At 36.5% G+C, this 21,934-nt stretch overlaps 1 protein-coding gene and 1 long non-coding RNA gene across 20 annotated transcripts in view; one reads left to right on the forward strand and one right to left on the reverse strand.

Moving 5' to 3' along the window:
• LOC112671710 (bifunctional heparan sulfate N-deacetylase/N-sulfotransferase 3) overlaps positions 1–21,934 on the forward strand; it is a 171,431-nt gene that overhangs the window by 61,094 nt on the left and 88,403 nt on the right. For both annotated transcript variants that reach the window (XM_025465996.3, XM_049104887.1), the window contains exon 5: positions 16,433–16,618. In XM_025465996.3, the coding sequence (XP_025321781.1) occupies positions 16,433–16,618 (186 nt within the window). The remainder of the gene's footprint in view (positions 1–16,432; positions 16,619–21,934) is intronic.
• LOC112671712 (uncharacterized) overlaps positions 1–21,934 on the reverse strand; it is a 146,067-nt gene that overhangs the window by 17,344 nt on the left and 106,789 nt on the right. For all 18 annotated transcript variants that reach the window (XR_003143827.3, XR_003143823.3, XR_003143822.3 and 15 more), the window contains 2 exons: positions 10,562–10,704; positions 7,770–7,906 (listed from right to left, as the gene is read on the reverse strand). This is a non-coding gene — a long non-coding RNA (uncharacterized LOC112671712). The remainder of the gene's footprint in view (positions 1–7,769; positions 7,907–10,561; positions 10,705–21,934) is intronic.

Genomic DNA, 21,934 nt, shown 5'->3' on the forward strand with positions numbered 1-21,934 from the left:
AATGGAGCAGAGTTCCCAGGCACAGGAGAAGGGAAGTGACTAAGAACAGTAAATCTAGGTGCCAGCTCTGCCCCGTGTTGCCATAAACTGCAAACCACTACATGATCGTGTGACCACTTTCCTGGCAGAGACCCTTCCTCTCTCCCTGGGGTGAAACTGTACAGGGCCTCATCACAGGAGTCTGTAAAATTAGGAATTTTGAAACTCAGTCTTGTGCCTGAGATAAAAACGCTCAGTCACAGGCCAGATGGACAGAGTTCTGAAGGAAACCGGGTAGACCAGAGCGATTGACTGCTCTTCTAGGAGGATTTTGAAGAGTTGTAGACATGAATTTTCAGATCTAGGGATCCTTGCCCAGTGCTGATAGCCTTCAGGGAGCAAAACAGCGCCACATAGTGCAATCTGGAGGTGCTTACGTTGTGCCCAGCCTCCTGGCAAGGGAGGCTGCGCATGTGCAATAGGCCAAGTGCGCCAGAGAATCAGCGCAACAGGCCCCTCCCCCAGAAGACTAGCTCTCACCACATTTACTGATCGTTGAGGGCTGCAGAGTTTCAACTCTTGGGGAAAACAGTATATAGCATTCATTGGGGCTTTATTTTTTATTCTTTAGTCTTTCAGTAGTATTTTTTCAGTTATTCTCATATTTTTTCAATTCTTTTTTATTCTTTTTTATTTTTATGCATATGTTATATATATTTTTTAATTTATAGGTTTTTTTCTTATTTTGGGATCTAGTTTCTTTTAACAAGCAGATCAAAACACACCTAGGATCTAGTGTTTTGTTTCTTATTTGTATTTTTGTTTGGTTTTGGTTTTGTTTTTTTCTGGTGGTTTTTTTCTGTTGTCATTGTTACTGTTGTGTTTGTCTCTTTCTTATATTCTTTTCTGGACAAAATGATAAGATGGAGGAATTCACACCAAAAGAAAGAACAGGAAGTAGTATTCACTGCCAGGGATTTAATCAATATGGATATAAGTAAGATGTCTGAACTAGAATTTGAAACGATTGCAAAGATACTAGCTGGGCTTGAAAAAAGCATAGTAGACACTAGAAAATCCCTTACTGTAGAAATAAAAGAACTAACATCTGTTCAGGCTGAAATTAAACATGCTATTATTGAGATGCAGCCCCAAATGGAGGGCATAAAAATGAGGGTGAATGAGGCAGAAGAGCAAGTCAGTGATATAGAAGATAAAATGATGGGGAAAAAAGGAAGCTGAAAAGAAGAAAGAAAATCACTAGATCACAAAGGGAGACATAGAGAACTTGGTGATTTCATAAAGTGAAGTAATATCTGGGTAATAGGGGTCCCAGATGATGAGGAGCGAGAGAGAGGGGCACAAGGTTGTAGCAGCAAAATATATATGGAAAGAGCCCAGAAGTCCACTGACAGATGAATGGATAAAGGAGAGATGGTGGACAGATAGATGATAGATAGATAGATAGATAGATAGATAGATAGATAATAGAATAGTAAACAGCATGCATGCAAGACTGTGTAAATGCCACAGTTTTTAATAGAGAGCACTAAAAACCCTATCTCAATGCAGCAAACATTAATTCTGTCATCTTCAAGAGTCTAAGATTTGCTGATATAAGCAACATAAAACAGCAAGAGAGAATATGAAGAAGAAAATTACTTTGTATTTCCTTCTTTAATCTGTGGAGAAAGAAATTTGTGAAAGAAGAAAATATGTAAAAAGAGTGAAAGAAAGTACTAATAAAAGATTAAAAACTGGGAAGTAAGCAGGAAAGTTTTGGTATTTGCTGTTGTTTTGGGTTAATAAAAAGTTTATTAAGGCAAATTTGATGAAATACATTCATTACTATCTGTATATTCCTCTGCCACGAAAACAGTACCTAGGTAATAGGTATTCTAGTCTTACTTGAATGAATGAATCAGTGAAGGTTATGTTTGTACTTAAAATAATAAATGCTTCAAAGTACATATAGTAAAAACAGACATGCACAGGGATTACATACATTTTTTAGAATTCTCAACTAAAAAAAAGCATCATGAATTGGAAGAATAATTCAGAACTGAAATTTGGTCCTACTCCTCAAGTGCCAAGCAGAGGCCACTTTCTTAAGAATACCATTCCTAACTACAAGTTGACAACCCAAATTTTGGTGCTCAAGACAGTAGAGAACAGTCATGGAAGATCTTCAGAAATCTTCAGAAATAAGGCCAAATGTGTTCTTTAATGTTTAATCAAATATAGGTCCCATGGATTTTTTTTTGGGGGGGGGGGGGAGACAGACCAGAAAAAAAGATTAAATCCAGGCCCATTTCCTCCCAGCCATAACCACATGAAAGAGAGTATGTATGAAAAAGGATTGGGAACAGTGACTAGCACTTTACAAATAGTAGAAATGCACCTGTTGTTTTTATCATTATATATTCGGCATCAGAAAACTGCCTTCTTCAATTTTTACCTTGGCTCCTGACGTGTTTAGAGTGACAGGAAGAGGAACAAAATCCTCAAGTTTAAAAGCTTATTCTGTATTGCATAACATTTGGTTCGTGTAAATTCTACACATTTTCTAAACAAATGTTAACTCTTTTACTGTCCATTAAGGCATTAGGGTTACAAAGCTGCTTTGCTACTAAATGTAAAGAGATATGGAGAAAAGGATTTTAGTTTTTTATATATTGTGTATTATTTCCTTTAATATTTATAACAACCTAAAAAAATGGTATATTTCTTCTCACTTTATAGATAACTGAAAACCAGAGAAATAAAGTGACTCAGGATTACAAAGCTCACTAAGGGTAGAATTAAGCCCAGAAATCCAGGTCTTTTAAAACTGCATGAATTGTAACCTCCCCCAGACTTTCTCACTAGCCTGTCAACCCAATTCAAAACAGTAAATCTAGATTTCCCTTCTGCCTGGTAATCCAAAGGAATATGTAGTAATTCTGATAACATAAGGGAAATTGAGAACTAGAGGTGGAATTCCTAGAGCAAATTTTCCCTGAGGTTCCCTAAGATAGGCAGAGTTTGTAAAATGTTGGGAGACAAACAACTAAATCTGAGAACCTTTCTTTTTTTTTTTTTTTTAAAGTTTCAGTTTATTTTATTTATGATAGTCACACAGAGAGAGAGAGAGGCAGAGACACAGGCAGAGGGAGAAGCAGGCTCCATGCACCAGGAGCCCGACGTGGGATTCGATCCCGGGTCTCCAGGATCGTGCCCTGGGCCAAAGGCAGGGGCCAAACCGCTGCGCCACCCAGGGATCCCCTGAGAACCTTTCTACATGAATTAGTATATTTTGTCATGGATAGAGAGGCTACTTTAATTCAATGGAAACTATTCTGGAGGAAATTTTGCCTCAACTATCAACTCACTAGACAAAACAAACAAAAGCTTAACCTGTGCTAATAATAGTGCATGTCAAAATTGGGGGACATCCTGCTTTTCTCCACCAGCTTGGAGGCTCTGAATTTAAAAATGAGCATTCGTGTTTCTCCCAGTGAAGGAAGTGAAAGAATATACAAAGAAGCAATGTGCTGCTCTGGGAGTAACTGGGTATTCAAACGAGATTGGAGCTTGTGGATAAAATTCAATATTCAAATGAGTGATTGAGGGGCAGCCCCAGTGGCTCAGTGGTTTAGCACCGCCTTCGGCCCAGGGTGTGGTTCTGGAGTCCCTGGGATGGAGTCCCACATCAGGCTCCCTGCGTGGAGCCTGCTTCTGCCTGTCTCTCTCTCTCTCTCTCATGAATAAATAAAATCTTAAAAAAAAAATGAGTGATTGAGTTAGAAAACATTTAAAGTACGTTTCCAACTAAGAGAATCTGAGAATATGATGTAAAACTCTTTTGTTTGAGCATTCTCTATCACCATCTATAGCCAAACACCTGTTATTTTCATTGAGTTTTAGCAGTTGCATCTGATCTGTTATCCTTTTGCACAATGTGGACACTTCTGTCTCACAAGGGAATTTGATGTCCATTTTAATTTAGCTTTGAAAGGTCTGTCTAATAGCTTATTATGGAAGGTCAAGTAAATCCTGTAAGCAAACCTGCATTTGATGGTTACAGCCGCCAGGAAATACAGCTGATTAGAAAACATTTTTTGTTTTCAAATATGGGCTAATTCAGGTATTAAAATGAAATGTTAACAAGGCTGGGGTTTTTTTTTGAAAGGTACCATATCTGAGGCAACAATTAATTGTAACATTTGTTAATGACCTACAACACAGTTTGAGGTACCTATTGTATAGCTTTTAAAATTGCACAAAATTCCATTCAATAAGTAAGTAACATTGCACTTAAGCCTCAAAAAATCATCAATATATATACTCTCAGTTGAAGAATTAGATCTAACATTTTTGGTAAATTATGATGGCTTAATTTTAATGATAAAATAATTAGTAGAAATTTTCACCATAGAACTCATTGCCAATATCAGATAAGACTTCACTGTTACAGACAATAGTATTAAAATTAGTAATAGTAGAACAATGTTTCTGATCCTGAAAACATGAAATCTTGCTGAGGATTGTACTTTTTAACTGCATTATCATTATTCCTTCAAATAGTGTCCTTTGCCCCTCCTTCTTTTCCAAGTTCAGCAGAACTGCTAATTCACATTAGCTGAAATGTCTATTGTCAAGTATGCAACTTTTTAGATTAGTGAGCACATTAACTTTTCTAATATGGAAATAAAGATTACAGTATCAAAATATAATTTAAAATATATTGAAAGACTTGCTGGCTTAAGGAATATATGATAATCTTTTAATTAGTTTGCTTGCCAGCTAGAGAATGAATGAATTGTATCATTTACACTTCAGTGAAGCACTTTGTAAAAAGACACATTAGATTTTTATTTTATTGATATTGAAAACAAAGCACAATTCTAGTGTCCCTAATAAAAATAGAGTTCAAATCAGGATGTAAAAGTCTACTCTGAGCTGGTAAACCACTTCTGGTGTTATCTAAGTAGCATAGTTTAAGAAAGACACTATCCATTATTCAGATCATGATGAATAATATGGTGATGTCTATAATTTACTTCATAAAAACAATGGCTGAAGGAACTTGGTAAAGATAAGAACCAGAAAAGAAGACCAAGGGATATATTATCAGGACTAATATTCAACTTAAAAGTGCTAGTATGGCCATGCCAATGATTACAATATTGAAATGTGCCAGTGCTACTACCAGTATCCCCACTACCACCTCAGACCCTCCCCCAGGATGTCGCAAACCTCCCAACTGCTTAGCAACTAAAGGGGCCTGGCTCAGAGTCACCAGCATCCATCTCCAGCTCTACAGCTGGCAACAGTTATGAGTGATCAGTTGTATAGCATGCTGGCTGATAAATACTTTGCATATTACCCCTGAATATAATCAATTTTACGATTTACAAGGAACTTGAATGAGTGTATTCAGAAAATAAGCTATGGAAGAGGGAGTACAATCCTACACATTCAAGTAGAGTTGTTCTTCTGATCTAGTAGCTGTGTTCACAGAATTGTAATTGACACCCAATAGATGCTCAAAGTTTGGTAAATGAAAATATAAATAAATATTCCTTCCAGATCTTAAGATTTTATCATTATTGTGTAAAAATGTAGGTTTTAGGGGATCCCTGGGTGGTTCAGCGGTTTGGCGCCTGCCTTTGGCCCAGGGTGTGATCCTGGAGTCCCAGGATCGAGTCCCGCGTCGGGCTCTCGGCATGGAGCCTGCTTCTCCCTCTGCCTGTGTCTCCGCCTCTCTCTCTCTCTCTCTCTCTCTTTCTGTGTCTATCATAAATAAATAAATAAATATTTTTTAAAAATGTAGGTTTTATTTTTATTCGGATGTGGTAGGATCATCAGATCAGGAGAGGACTGCCACTGAAAGTATAGTTTGATATTCACAGTTCCCAAAGAGAAAAGAGCACCCCACACTGCCCAGGTCCCCATGGGGTAGCACTAGAGTCAGTCTAGAAACAGTAACAGGAATGCATGGGCAAGAGCCTTTTCTGTGGTTTCTACAGGAAAGGCAAGACAAGGCAGGGTAAACAGGTTAAGGATTGGCTAATTGGATGACAATTGTAATGATCACTGTTGTAAAGGGGCTCTTTCCAGTTGTGTTATAGCTGGCCCTGAGGTGATTAGAGCAGGAAGATAGCAGCTCAGCTTAAGAAGGAAGTGGTTGAGAGTAGGAACCCTGAACTGGTTGGCTTGTGCTGAAGAGCATACTCTGGGGTGGGTGTTTAATTATCTCTAGGAATTGGATAGCCCTGGGGGAAGGAGTCTTTGCACAGTCAGCGAGGTCTCAGATGTCAAAGCAGCAGAAATATAGAAAATAAAAAGGCACGATTAATACAATTATATATGCCTCTAAGTTATGTATCTTGAAGCATTCCACGGATTTTCAAATCCCGTCATCATACCAGCTGCCATAATTGTACAACTTCTCACTTGTCATTCTGCTTCCCAATATATGTTGCCCCAATCTGACCATTATTAGAACAGAAAACAGTAAAATGTTTTTCCCTTCAGGTATACTTTACTTCTATTTATGTAGCCAAAGATCACACATTTATAAACCAACATATCACACTTGTGTCTGCCAGACATTCTGTCCATGAGTCATTTATTAAGTTTTCAGGTATTTGTTTTGATCTAATAAATGCTAGCTTTGAGATTAATACTGTCCCTTTAACATTTCATATTTGTTATGTGTTCAGTGGTTCAGTATATCAATATACTATAAAGATTGTTTCTGTTATTTAGCATGCATTACATCTTTCCTCTTTTTCTGTCATGCATATATCTTACAAGTGTATTTTATCAGCATGACTTTTGCATCTTCATCAAGTTATTGATCAAGCTGAACAAGCTCAAAAGAGCATTTCTAGAGTTAATTTAAAAATCTACAATTTTTTAATTACCTTAATACGTGCTCTTCTGAACCTGGAAAATATTGAAACACTTTAGTTTATAATAGTTAACAATTTAGTTCAGCATGTCTTCCCTCTATGTTTATGTTTGTACCATCATATGTGTTTGAAAAGCTGTGTTCCTTGATAGGGAAAGTAGAATCAGAAGAGATACTGGACATTTCTGCTTTTTTTCCAGATCATCAAAGTATTTCAGCTACCCTCTCTCCCACTGTGAACATGGAATGATATTCCTTGTGTGTCTTTTGCTGACTAGAGTTGTTTTTAATTAGCAATTTATGGAAATAAACTCATTTTAAACTTTAGCCTCCTTCACATGTTTTTTTACCTTTTTTATTTTGTTAGTTGCTTTTGTGCTTGGTTATGTGTACTTCCTTTCATCTCATGTACCCGTGTGTGTATGTGAGGGCCCTGTAAGTAGTTAGTTTCTTTAGAATACTAAATACATAATAATACTGACCCTTCACTAAGTGGCTGGAACTCTTAATTAATAATCTTATTTTTTCTCTTATTAATCATATTTAACCTTCATCACAACCCTCCTGATGTCATCTCCATTTTACAGAACAAAGCTGATGTTTGAAGAGGTTTAGTAATTGCTCCAAACCACACAGCTAAGCCACAAATCTGGCACTTGAATTCAGAAGTTTCTGACTCTTAATTGCCATGTTAAACATATGTTTTCGTCCTTGTTTTGAATAATTATAATTCTCAGAAAAGAACTACATTTTTTGGAATCCCCTATCCTTCTTTAGCTATACTCCTGTAGTGTATCCTGGCCATTGTTTCAGCTTTTTTTCCTAAGAATGTTTTAAAATCTGCTTTTCCTAAATTGAAATTTCGTATCCAATTACTTTCAGAAATACATACTTTAAGCATTTTGAACTCCAAGATGACACTGTCCTCTCATTCCCAGAGTTCTTTCACTTCCACACAGGACATGGGAGTGGGAGTGTTGAGGTAAGAGAGAAGCAGAGGGTCTGGAGGTAGGTCGACAAATTGGATTACTGTGGAAGTAATTAAAGGAGAGGAAATAGCTTTAGCTTTCACTAACCAGCATAAGTGAGATTATAAAGAAGAGCAATGTGAAAACTACTTCTGAAATAGAATCAATTGGGCTTCTTATTGGATGGATGATGAGGAAGTAAAAAGTAATAACAGGGCAAAAATAACATCAAGGTTTGAGCCTCCCAATTTCCTATCTGTGCCTGCCTACTTAAAGTATGTGAGTCTGAACTGCTGTTTTTCCTTAGAAGCTCAGTACTTCACCTGCATGAGGACACTGCCCCCTGTCCATATCTACAGTGGCACAGCAGTTTTTCTCATTGAGATACATCATTACACTTTTGAAAGTGGTCTTGATTACCTCAGGAACTTAGAATCCTTTTCTTTGTAAATGTCTTTCCAGATTACTTTTTTCCATTCTATATTCCTATAGACTTCATGCTCCCTAACAAACTGGAGAATGTGGAAGAGGATTCTTCAATTCCTTTCCTTTTTTCTCTTAAAAAAAAAAAAAAAAAAAAAAAAAAGTCTACATTGCATCTCCAGCGCATATATGGTGATTTAAACTGGTTTTGTAAAAAGAAAGATAAATTTAGTATATGTCCTACATGAAAATAGTCCCTCACTGCCCAAATTTATTTGGACACAAAATGAACTAAAAGCCTTTATGAATTCTCCAAGAAACTCTTATTGGTGGGCTGGAGTCAGATGTGGGAATGGAGCTGGGGAAAGGTTTATTTACAGATCCAGGCATGCTGCTACTAAATTTTGACTGCTCCTTCCTTTTTGAGTGCCTTACATTTAGTTAAAATGCAAGGGGCATTTGTTTTCTAAGAGGTTTTCATAAACATGGCAGGGATGGAAGTGATGGCAAAAGAAGAAATGACAGTAAAGTTCTCTCAAATGCTAACCTTGCATTTGCTTTGGTATTTTCATATCTCCCATTCCATGTCTACAGTCACTTAAGAATTTCTATGAGTTCTTTCTTTGCACCATATCCTGCTCCATTTCAAAACTTTCTATCCCCACTCTTATATTTTTCATCCCGCACCTGGATCATTGCAGCAACATCCATACTAACCTCCTTAATTCTCCATTCTTTCCCTTTAATTTATGCTCAGTTCAAGGAACATTATGAGACTTGAAATTCTATTATTCAATTCCTCTACATGAAACAGAACCTTGAATTTCAATTAGAAAACTTCTAGAGTCTCCAGACAAAATGTCGGAAGAGAAATTTGAGCCTCCAGGTATTTACCAGACATTGTGCTTAGTGCTTTTCACGTGTCCTCAGTTAATATCCTCACAACCACTGGTGAGGCTCTTCAGCCCAATATTAAAAATGCAGAAAGTGAGGCTCAGAGTGCTTATTTAATTTTCTTAAATAACACAGCCAATGAAAGCTGAGAAAGGATTTGATCCCAGATCTGTCAAGCTCCAAAGCCCATGTAACCAGCGTGGTTTGTATAATCGAAAATTGCCATGCCGTCAATACTGACATTGACTGATGTCACCAAAACCTTATCATCAGAATGTTATTACTTCCCTAAAGAGTTATCTTAAACAAATTCAGAATATTAAAATCTGACTTTTTACAATTATTTTAAGTAGCTGTTTATATAATTTATGTAATTTCTTGTGTACATGCAACCAGCACCACAAGTGTTAACTGTCCTGGTGGCTATTATAAATAATACCAGAAGGCTATGTAGTAGTTCTAACAAAGCACAATATCAACTATTCTCTTCATTCTGGAATATTAAATTTCAATTAAAATTGGTACTATGCAGACTTGAAGATTCCTACTGTAACCAACCCTGTGCATCTTTAGAAAGATTAAATGTGTTTTCAAGTACCTTGGGAATTTGAGCCTGTCCCTGAATTACTTTATAGCTTTATTACCTCTGGAGGACCTCAAAGGTCCACATAAAACTTGCTTCACACTCTGAGAAAGCTGAATTAAACTAAACCCTCCAATTTCTCTATTGTGTCTCCAGATAATTTTATTTTTGATTATTTTGCTACAGCATTTAAAAAATCTTCAAAAATTCATTTTTTTATATTTCTACAAACTCCTTCATGTATTGACTTGAAGAAATTCCAGCAATTAAAAAAAGTTAGCCTAGCCAGTGCAAGGTACAAGTGTTTACATCATTCCTTTGAGTATTCTTATAAAAGTACACCCTTAGTCGTGTGTTTGCTTATGAAACACTCAACAATGATGTGACGACACTTCAGAAATTCTGAAGAGAACTTGAGGAGAGGAAAACAGTATGCTCTGTTAAATAGAGACTTACTTGAAATACATAATTATTGGGTAAGACTAGAAGAAAATCTCTTTTCTCCCCCAGGTAATTCCTTCTTAGAGGTTACCAGTGAAAATGAAGGTTAAATTTCAGTATTGGTCCTGAATTATTAACTTAACTTTTGTTACTGGAATTTCATAATGCATTTGGCATACTAAATTTCTTGTAAGTTTTTCAAATAACCAAGCTATTGACTTGGGGTAGTATTTGAAGGGGACTATGTGATGTCAAGGAGGGTTTTTATTGATATTGTTAGTACAGTCTTATCAAAAATTTATGGTATGCCAAGAGTAATTTAGCTCCCATTTAATATATAATATCAATTACTTTTTCCAGAAAAAAAATACATACCTTTTTGTAAAACTTTTTCTAGATAAGGTTGATAGTGATAGTGTGTCTTCTTTTAGGAATATCTTCTCTTAAATAATACCTCTAAAGACATTTTTGAAGGGTAGAAGTGATGTGGAAGGATTTAGTTTACCATTTTTCCTTGTCTTTTTTGTTGTTGAAAACAGAAAGAGAATAATGTTAATAAAATGAAAGAAAATTACATAGTAATTGACCAATAATGTTTATATATCTGTCACTCCCTACAACTCTTTATAAATAATTTTATTACCCCTACTTGGCAAGCAAGTGAAGTGAGTCTTAGTGAGATCTGCCAAAAGTCATACAGCTAATGAAGGGTAGCACTGAAATTGAGCCCAAGACTCCTATATCTGTGCTTTCTCCATGATACTGTGGTCTTCCTATCTCTCAGACTCTCTGGTAGACACCTACCATTCCATTATCATGGATTTGGGTATCTTTAGATATGGGAAGAATAAGATTCTTCTCACTATGTAGTTGGTAAAACACTATATATTCTTTTCCAGAGCTGAGTAAGTTCAGAGTAGTAAGGCCACACTTCTGTTTTATGACTTACTATAATGTCAGTTCTGTTTCAGAAAATTTCATTATTAACACCTTTAACACTTTAATCCAAAGACTTTTGTTAGCCGTAGACAAAGAATATCCCCTCCTGGGATTTCTGGACCCATAAGAATACCACCAACCAGGGAAGCTCACTTAGACCTTGGTGTCCAGAGTTTTTATTGGAGTTTCATTTCATAGGCACAATTGATTGAATCACTGGCCATATGATTGAACTCAATCTCCAGTTCTCTTCTCTTACCTGGACGTCAGGCAAATATCACCTGCCTCAAAGTAGAGCAAGTAGAGCATAAGAATAGAGTCGATGATATTGTAATAGCAATGTAATAAGGTAATGGGACAGATAGTAGCTATACTTGTGGTGAGCATAGCATAATGTATAAACATGTCAAATCACTAAGTTGTACACCTGAAATTAATGTAACATCATGTGTAAACTATATTCATTAAAATAAAGTAAAGTACCATTCTTATACTGGCAAGAATTTTAGTAAGTATTATCAAAGTTTATAATAAACAATGATTCTTCAGTGTTGAAGTTAACTGTGTTGCTCAAATACCTGAATACTAATTTTTTTCTCTTTTTTTCTTTTAGTTTCTTTGGGGAATTTTTCTAAGAAATATAACATCTCTTTTTGCTTAATAAAAATGTATTATATTCACATTCTCTATTTGGAAGTATTTAAAGGCACAATTTATGAAAATCTTACAATTTTTATTCTATAGTATAAATATACAAGTTCATAATAATAAATGTTTTGCACTTGAATAATTTTTAATTACAGCCTCAAAAGTGTTTTCAAATATTACTTATAGAAGTATTAAATTTCCCTGTACATTACCATATGTCTGCAGGTGAACCGAGAGTTTAGCTGAGATCATTGAGGAAGTTGGCACGAGAGGGAGGTGGTCAGAATCAATTCACACGCTTACTCACTAATATTTATTGAGTGCTTGCTATTGGCAAGATACTGGGTCTATAGCAGTGGATGAAACATAACCCAGAATGTGTGCAGTCTATTGTTTAGTGAGGAAGACAGACATTAAGAAATAATTATACAGAACAATATTCACTTACAAATCATGCTATGTACTATGATAAAGAAACGAAGGCTATAAGAAGTCTTAATATAGACTCAATTTTTTTAAGATTATATTTATTTATTCATGAAAGACACAGAGACACAGGCAGAGACACAGGCAGAGGGAGAAGCAGGCTCCATGCAAGGAGCCGGATATGGGACTTGATCCCGGTTCTCCAGGATCACACCCCAAGCCAAAGGCAGACGCTTAACCACTGAACCACCCAGGTGTCCCAGTGCAGACTCAATTTAGATCAGGACTTGTCAGTGAAGGCTTCTTTTAGATATGCCAGAATAAATTACCAAAAGAGAGGTATCCCATTTCTCCAGGGGAAGAGTTGGAGTAGAAACATTCCAGGCTGAGAAAACCATATAGAAGATGATGCTAAGGTAGGAACGTGCTTGGTGGATTTCAAGAAAAGATTAACATGACTAAAATACGTTGAAGGGGGGAGGATAGTGCAAAATGATACTGTAGAGAAAAGTCAGGGTCATACTACACTAAGCTTGAAACTATCATAAGAATTTTGTATTTTATCATAAGTGCAAGGGGAAACCAAGGATAGATTTTGAATAGAAAGTTATAGGATCATATTTGTGACTTTTAAGTATTACTTTGGCCGCTAGGTAGAAAATGGATTGAATGTAGCAGGAGAGGAAATAGGTAGAAGAGTTAGGAGCCTGTACTAGAAGCCCATGGAATAAAATGGTAGATTAGACCAGGGTAATGGTGATGACTGAGTTGGAGAAAAGTGTAAGATATATACTAGAGGTAGTACTGATAGGCTATGATAATACAGCCTGGTTTTAGGACAGAATGAGGAGACAGGTGTCAAGAACAACACTTAACTTTTTCTACGTAGCCACTCATTGGCTGATGGTGAGAGTGTCATTGAATGACATGGAGGAACCCTGGAAAGAGCATATCTGGTAGGGCTGAGAGGTGGAGATGAAGGGTTCAATTGTGAGACTAATTAATCCCACTTGTGTTCTAAATATCTGACTTACATTTTATAGTAACATAGCCATATTCCTAGGTCCCTTTTGGTCCATGCCCAACACTAGGAAAATCTTGATTCGGATTACAGTTCCTAGAACTAAGATGTGACTTCCAATCAGGATTAATGACAGAGAATTACCTTTTTAAACTAAAATGTCTAGTATTTTAGAACTTTGGCCCCAGATGATAAAATAATATGTGCTTAATTTCACATTAAAAGATTTGGAAGAGAAAAGTCAGTCAAGAATTAATCATTATGACTAAACCCTCTGTATCCTGATAGTCTGCCTTCCAAAACACACTACCTACGTCTCAGCACAAGCTTTTCCATGTAAGAACATTTCCAATGTTCTTTCCAGTACAGAATGTAAACTTGGGGGCCAATTTGTGTTGTCTTTATCTAATGCTCTTTTAAAAAGAGATTTCCCACTAACTCTCAGTGATTTATAGGTTGGAGCCACATGGCACTGGTGGAGATGTTTGGACAGATCAGGAGGGAAGCAAGAGCAGGAAGAGATATTAAGACAGAAGTCACAGAACCCTCACAAGACTGAATCCCAAAAATCTACAGTGAAAGCAGAAAAGAGGGCCTTCCTCTTTTAATGAGAAAAATGTGGCCCAGTGGTTTCATAATTTTCACATTATAGTTGAGTAGTAGGACCATAGCTTATTAAAAAAAAAATGGAGGCAGGGCAGTAACGACAATAAACAACATACATTGAATGTGTATTGTGCACTAAATGCTCTCCTTGTATAATATGATTTAATTTCCTCTGAACACCTTCAAGATAAGTACTCTATGACTAGCATTTTAGAGGACAGGACATGAGGCTTAGAGGTCATAAATCATTTGCCAAAGGCCACACAGGTAGAAAAGGGGAGAGTGAAATGGCCAGATATATCCAACTCCAAAAGTAGAGTTTTCCACCCCTGTGACACATAACACCAACACACAAGTGAAAGATGAGACTAAAAAGCCTCAGTATTCCTTCAGTGTTAAAAATCGGAAATAAAAAAAATTGTGTATATACTGGTCCCCAAATATTTGGGAATATTCCTGAAATAAGGGAAGTGTCCCATCCCTTTCTTACATGGTGTTCCTGAACAGGTAGCCAACCACTTAGGGGCATTTAAAACTATCTTGGGCTTTCTATCAGCATAATTTCTTAGAAATTTGGAGATATTTGAATTTAATAATACACTTCCTATCATCGTGAATTTCATCCTTGCTTCTCAAGAAACTGTTAACCTGTAATTGTTAATCTTTTCCTTTAAATTTCTATGATTGAAATTCATTTTCTTTCATCTAGTTCATGATCACTACACCCCTATTTTTAAACCAATTTAGATGAGTTCTTCACTGACCTTTTCTAACACAAAGTATGCATTGGTGAATTATTTTTAGTTGAAAAAAATCTGCTTTAGTTTGGGTTTCTAAAGCCAGTAAAAGAAATGCAGTGAGATATTTCAACTCAGTTTTTAGCGAAATTCTAAGTAATTCCAATAAACATGGCAATTTCTACAACGATGCAAATATAATGAAGACCACAAAACATTGTCACCCTTTAGAAACAGGCATGGACCACTCCACTCTAATATCACTTATTCTCTTTCTCATGGCACAAATGTGGCAGCTCCCCTTTTCAGCAATTGACTGAACTCACTCTTAAATGACAAACTGGGCATTCCAATTGAGGGAGACAGTGCATACAGTGTACAGCAATTGGAATCAGCAAAGGGAATTGGAATCAGCAAAGGGAATCAGAAATTGGGGGTGGGGAGGATAAATGCTAATAGGGGATAAGGCTATGTAGACAGCTTTCAATCAATTGTTGAGGGCCTTTTATGCCATCTGTGAGTCAGACAGATCCTTAAGGAACAACAAACCACTAGCAATCCATTTTCTTCCTTTCAGGGCCTTCATATACTTTCTTCACCTCTTGTTATTATGTAAGTTGAAAAAAAAAAGTTAGCCATACAAACTAGCCAAACAAAGCTATCTTCTTTTTCCATATCTATTTGGAGCATATTTCTATAATTCAATACATTTAGCAGCCTGATACTATGGTTCTTTGTATGTGAAATTGTTCTTTGGCATGAAGAAAAACCATGACTCATTCAAAGGAGGCCTATTTGGGTGGAACTTTTGAAGACTATAAAGCAATTAAAAATACAGATAAAAACACTATTTTGGGGGAGAAAAATAGCTTCAGCAGCTTCTACTGCTGAAGCCATGGGTATGCTTTTTATAAAAGACGTTTTTCATCTTTTACGCCTGTGCAATTTCCTTCTATGCCAAAAGATTCCTCTATGTATCAGAATTAATGAACCAACTCAAATGAAGAAGAACAATGACAATTATACAAGGTTTCCCCAAGCCCCCTCAAATATATCCAGATGTCACATAAATTTATTTTTGGAATTTTCTGACCTGGTCAGAACCAACTGAATAGAAGATAGTACTGTGTGTTATATGCACATATGTATTATATGTGTGATTTTAAAACTGTTTTTTTAACTGGACTCATATGTAAAATCTTGACATCGAATCAACCAAATTTTCAGATTATTTGGCTCTTTCAGTACCTTCTATTTGTACAATAACCAGGACTCCAACTTCAAAGAAAATTGCTCTATAAGATTTAACACAGTTTCTCATTGCAGTTGTGTGCTTCCTCCAACGCAGGGAACATAGTCTATTACTGGCACATACTGAGGGACCAGCAGAAATGTGGCAAATTTGGTAGAATCTGGGCAACGGGCAAATAAAATCCTGTTAGCAGGTCTAATGAACTTGGAATATGTTCTATCCCTCTAATAAATGTTGGTCTTGTTTTTGTGGGGAGTGCTGAGTATTATTTGTTGCAAGTGCTTGTCGTTTAATTTATTGAAATTGTGAGAACAGAAAAGGTGGCTATGACAAAATGCACTAAACTCAGACTCTCTCAAGTTATCCATTAAAACCATTAGTCCTGTTCCACCTCCTCTTAAATACAAATGTATTAATATGAAGACCAGTAAAATAGTTACCAGAATAGGTGTTCATGACACCTAGAGGTCTTAACATTTGTCACCTTAATTTCACAATACAATTAAGTAATGATGGATTCAAACAAATGCATCGATAGTACACTTCAAAATCCTGAGGTAAAAATGGGATCAAGATAAATCTTCCCACATTCTTATTAACATTTGTTTTGGTCTTAGGAACATGGCATTCCTACCGACATGGGCTACGCAGTGGCCCCTCACCATTCGGGCGTCTACCCTGTACATGTTCAGCTTTACGAGGCCTGGAAGAAGGTTTGGAATATTAGAATCACCAGCACTGAAGAATATCCACATCTGAAACCAGCTAGATATCGGAGGGGCTTCATCCACAAAAACATCATGGTGAGCTTCCTCCGGTATGCATAGGGTACAACTAATTTTTCTAGATTTACATTCTTCATTTGAAGAAAGAACAAAAGAGAAAAGCAAAATGTCAAACACTTAACTGTAGGAAAAGCTTCATGCTGCAGAAGTATATTTCTCGTATCTCAGCAAAGGATGTTTTAATTAAAGTCACTTCATGATTCTTCAAACATAAAATGTTTTGTTTTGTTTTTTACTGACACTGTTACTATTAACCAGGAACTGGTGTTAAAATACTAAGGAAACAATGTATCTGACGTGCAGATGATTTATAGAAGCCATCATTTCTTCAAAAAGTTATATAGTATATAAAACTAAAACCAATTCTCTCTATGTTAACCATGCTGCTCTTTTACAAGTCAGACTGTTCTCCTTACAATGTCAGACCAAGCAAACAAGCAATTCAGCTACTTACAACAAGAAGCTATATATGGAGTTCTGCATAATCACTAACAGATCATAATATAGAGTACAAATGTAACAGACGATGTTAATTAACTCATTTACATCCACTGTCAAATTCTTTCCAAAGCTTCCTTATTGTTTTTTTTTATACCTATGACAAATGCATTCTGTCAAGATACGATATTGCCTAATACTTTGTGAGGCCTCCCAGAGGAATGAAATCTTACTTTCTTCCCAAACTAGAAAATCCAAAGAGCACTAATGAAGTTAGGAATGGGCTTCCTAATTTAGACTCATCCTGGGAAGGACTACCACACAGGAGGAAACTATATGGTGAGGCACTGTAACTCTGTCAAACTATGTTTGACCAGATGTCTACTCTCTAGAATTAGGTGTGACTGGCTTCTTTTCAGACAGTATTCCAATTCTGTAAAAATTACAGAATGGATAATGACATTTACCTTGGATCAACTCCCATCTTGACTTTTTCCTCAATAAAAGCTGTTGTAAATGGTAGATGGGGACATAATGGCTCTATTTTATCCCACTCTGCCCTTCTTTACTGAAAATAAACTCGCTATGCCTCAAGCTGCCAGCCTTTTGACTAGAGAGATTTCAGGAGACCTGGGTTATAATAAGAGTATTCAGTACTTTCCTGCCATTTTAAAATCATATGCAGTCTTAGTAGAATAGTGAACTTAAGTCTCTAAGGACTTTATTAAATGTCCTCTTTTGTTTCTGTTTCCATCTGTACTTCCAAAAAATTTGCTTGGATATGTCCTATGAAATATGTTCATTTTTTGTTTCTCCTTAAAACATAGTTTACCTGTATTATAAATGCATGAATCTTACAAATAATAAAGGCTTTAACTGATTTCCTGCTTTGATGGAACTGTCCCAATGGCTCCAGTTTTATAGCAATCCATGGAAACCCTCTATATTTGCTTTGTGGGATCTTGAATGAGAATTTCCAAGTGGGAAATGCTCAGCAGATAACTGTGCAGCAAAAGAGCGAGAACATGGCTTGGAGTGATCCAAATAGAGATGCAAGTTAAGACCACAAGAGCTAATATGCCCCCCTAGGAAGCGACTGAAAAGAAAAACTCACACCCACATTTTGTTTCATGAGATGAGGGAAACTTTTTTAATATTCACAAATCAAATTCCAAGTGAAACTCATTATCTTCCCTTCAAGCCAGCTATTATTGATCCTGCTATTCCTAATTCAGTTCTGCAGTTCAAACATCATGCTGGCCCCTGCCCTCCAACCTCCAGTCTCTACATTCCATGAATAATTCCTTTACAGTAAATTGTTATTTCCCTTAGTTTCCCACAGCCTATTCACTGCCTTGATTTCATGTGTAAACTGTGCTGCTGGTTCCTACTTTGTCTGTTTATAGCTTCTATCTGCCCCCCCTACACTACAGCCTATCCCACAGATAGTGCCAATCTTTTATTCTTTTTAAAACATTGCCTTCATTTTGGCCTTCCTAACTTTGATACTTCCAATTATCTCCACATCCCTTAACTTCCTCTTCAGGTACTTGAAAACAATTTAGACTACATCTACCTTTCTATCTTCTGTTTTCCTAATTCAGATTTACTACAGCCAAAAAGTTCTAAAACAGTATTGCTGTGTCCATGTCTTTGTCATTTTTTCTACCTAAGACTTTGTAACCACTCTCTACACATTCTTATTCCTTTTATTCCTCAATACCAAGTCCATATCTTATAATTTAATGTAAAAGCGCCTTGGTGTGTAACAGCTGAGCAGCTAACGCAGGCCTACTGTCCTGTGATTTCTCATAACAGATCATCTTATAACTCCACTAAGAATACAAAACCCTGCTACAGTTCAAGGTGTTTGTGCCCTAACCAGAGTCTCGGGGTTTCCAGTCCTAGTGTATTATCTCCTGGACAAATCTGATCTTCATTCAGTAAGAAATTAAGAAAAACCAGGATTCTCTACCCTAACCCCTGGTTGTTAATGTGACTCTGGAGAAAGCCAGAGACCTCTAACCAATTAGACTACAGATCCTGATTATCTACTTTCTGTTTCTAATGGAGAGGCCCATTGATAAAGATTCCCATTAATCCTGCTGCCAGCCTCATAGGTGGCCTTTACCGGGAGCTCCTAGAAGCATTTGTTGACAGCTGCTCCAGGTTTAGGTCTTAGATACAGAATATTGGCTTCAGGTCCCATTGGTCAAGATTCTTTTTGATTATGGCTTTCTTACCCATCTCCCAATTATTGTCAGCAAGGTTTCCATAGTTTCCTCAATGTCTCAAAGTTTGAATTTTTTTAAAGATTTTATTTATTTTTTCATGAGACACACACACACACACACAGAGAGAGAGAGAGAGAGAGGCAGAGACATAGGCAGAGGGAGAAGCAGGCTCCATGCAGGGAGCATGACATGGGACTCGATCCCAGGTCTCCAGGATCACACCCTGGGCTGAAGGCGGTGCTAAACCGCTGAGCCACCCGGGCTGCCCTCAAAATTTGAATTTGATAGAGTTACACTCCCAGAAGCAGTTCTGGAGGGCAGTCCATAGCAAAATATCTTTAAAAACACAAAAAACAAAAACACCTCTCTCATTCCCTCTCTAACACAAGAGACCTGTTTTAAGGAACATGTTCAGTGTCCTGTAGCATTGAGCTTGAAATCATAAGCAAGACAACGGACTATGACCCTGTCATACTCTATCTCCTTAGGCTCCTATGGTGGTCTGTTGATCATCCTAGGGCTTATGGTAGCCCTACCTCTCAGTAAGTGTGATCCTTCCCAGAGTTGCAGAGTAAAGCTCTTGCACTTCCTCTTTTCTGTGTTCAAACTCAAATAATTTGAGAAATAGACAAAACTCAATTTTCTTTTACCTTCTCCTTCCATTTTGCATGGAATTAGTGAGGCAATCAAGTCCCAAAGACAGCTCATTTGTTTCAGTTTTTCAAGCAAGATATTCAAACTGAATCTTAAAAGTGATTCAGAATCATGCACTTTTTAAAAGATTTTATTTATTCATTCATGAGAGACACACACAGAGAGAGGCAGAGACATAGGTAGAGGGAGAAGCTGGTCCCCACAAGGAGCCCAATGTGGGACTCGATCTCAAATCCCAGGATCACGCCCTAAGCCGGAGGCAGACGCTCAACCGCTGAGCCACTCAGGGGCCCCAGAATCATGCACTTTTATTTTATTTTTTTTTATTTATTTATGATAGTCACAGAGAGAGAGAGAGAGAGGCAGAGACACAGGCAGAGGGAGAAGCAGGCTCCATGCACCAGGAGCCCGACGTGGGATTCGATCCTGGGTCTCCAGGATCGCGCCCTGGGCCAAAGGCAGGCGCTAAACCGCTGCACCACCCAGGGATCCCGAATCATGCACTTTTAAAATGTGAAACTAACTTAGCATTTAATCATGTGCGGGCATTTCATTATTTAGCTTTAGAGTGTTTCTCCTTATTCCAATATACCTTAAGTTCTTCAAGAGTAGAAAGAACATATCTTTGTGTTCCCCCACATAGACTAACATAGACTTGAGAATATGTATCTGTTTTAAAAAAATGAATAAATCTGTATAAAGCTTTGATTTCCAGGAAAAAGATACTTTCATGATTTGTTAGGGAATATATTTAATTCAGTTAGAATATCTTTGCACTTGGTTCTTGTTTGCCATTAATTTTGTGCATAACATTAAAAGAATGTGTAATATATTTAAACATAAACATCACCAGAGCTAATACTCTGCAATAAATTGAAGTTCTTTTAACTATTTCATCAAGATAGAATAGCTCCCATGGATAACTGATCAATTTACAAAAATTAATAAGATCTATAAAGTTTTAATTTATACAGCAATGAATGATACACTGATTAAGCTAAGAATAGTGTTTTCTAAGAAAACTTTCAAGGACTAGATTGAAGACAAAAACTAAAGAAAAAGAACTAGTATATTTATAGAGGGTTGCAAAGCATGAAAAGTCCTACATAGGTAATATTTTGAAAGCACTTACTGAGTCAAATGTGCTTTAAGAATAAAGACAGAAAAATGAAGATCAATTTATTGAAGACAATAAGCAGAAGATTTGTCTATGTAAGATTCTGTAAACTTGTAGCTTTCCAAAGTATATTTAATTTTCTACTCTTCAGGTATATAGTAACAACACAGGTCATTGTGAAGTCATTATGTAAGATTTAGCTAAAGATTGTACCATTCTGCACAGCTTCAATTCACACTTTCTTTTATAATTGCACTGTTATTTTACCAGAAAAGCTGTAAGAATTTGAAAAAAAATTCTTATCACAAATGTATATAATTGAAGCAAATAATGATTTTCTTTTTTTTTTTAAAGCAGTTCTTTTTTTTTTATTATTTTAATTTATGATAGTCACAGAGAGAGAGAGAGAGAGAGAGGCAGAGACACAGGCAGAGGGAGAAGCAGGCTCCATGCACCGGGAGCCCGACGTGGGACTCGATCCCAGGTCTCCAGGATCGCGCCCTGGGCCAAAGGCAGGCGCCAAACTGCTACGCCACCCAGGGATCCCAAATAATGATTCTCTTATACAAAAGATGAAAATAAGGTTTTTTCCTAAGTGATGTTTTATCATTTTGTGACCATTTATAAAAATTAATAATCAAAAGCATAATCTTTTTTACTTTCAGAACTAGCAGGCTTGAGACTTAAAATTTAAGGCAGTAGTCCTTTCAGATTAGAGAATACACTATGATTTGTATCTCAAATATTTGTTCTAATTTAAAATGTCATTTCTTAAGAATCATGTTAAGTTAATAATTGACTTTCTTTTCTAGTGCATGTGTAGAATTTGGCAGAAAGTATCATCTTTAAAATTTTGCCTACTAAATCACAGGGTAGACAATTCCAATATTT

The sequence above is a fragment of the Canis lupus genome, chromosome 32, assembly GCF_003254725.2.
Source record: "Canis lupus dingo isolate Sandy chromosome 32, ASM325472v2, whole genome shotgun sequence".
In the NCBI taxonomy this organism is placed as follows: Eukaryota; Metazoa; Chordata; class Mammalia; order Carnivora; family Canidae; genus Canis; species Canis lupus.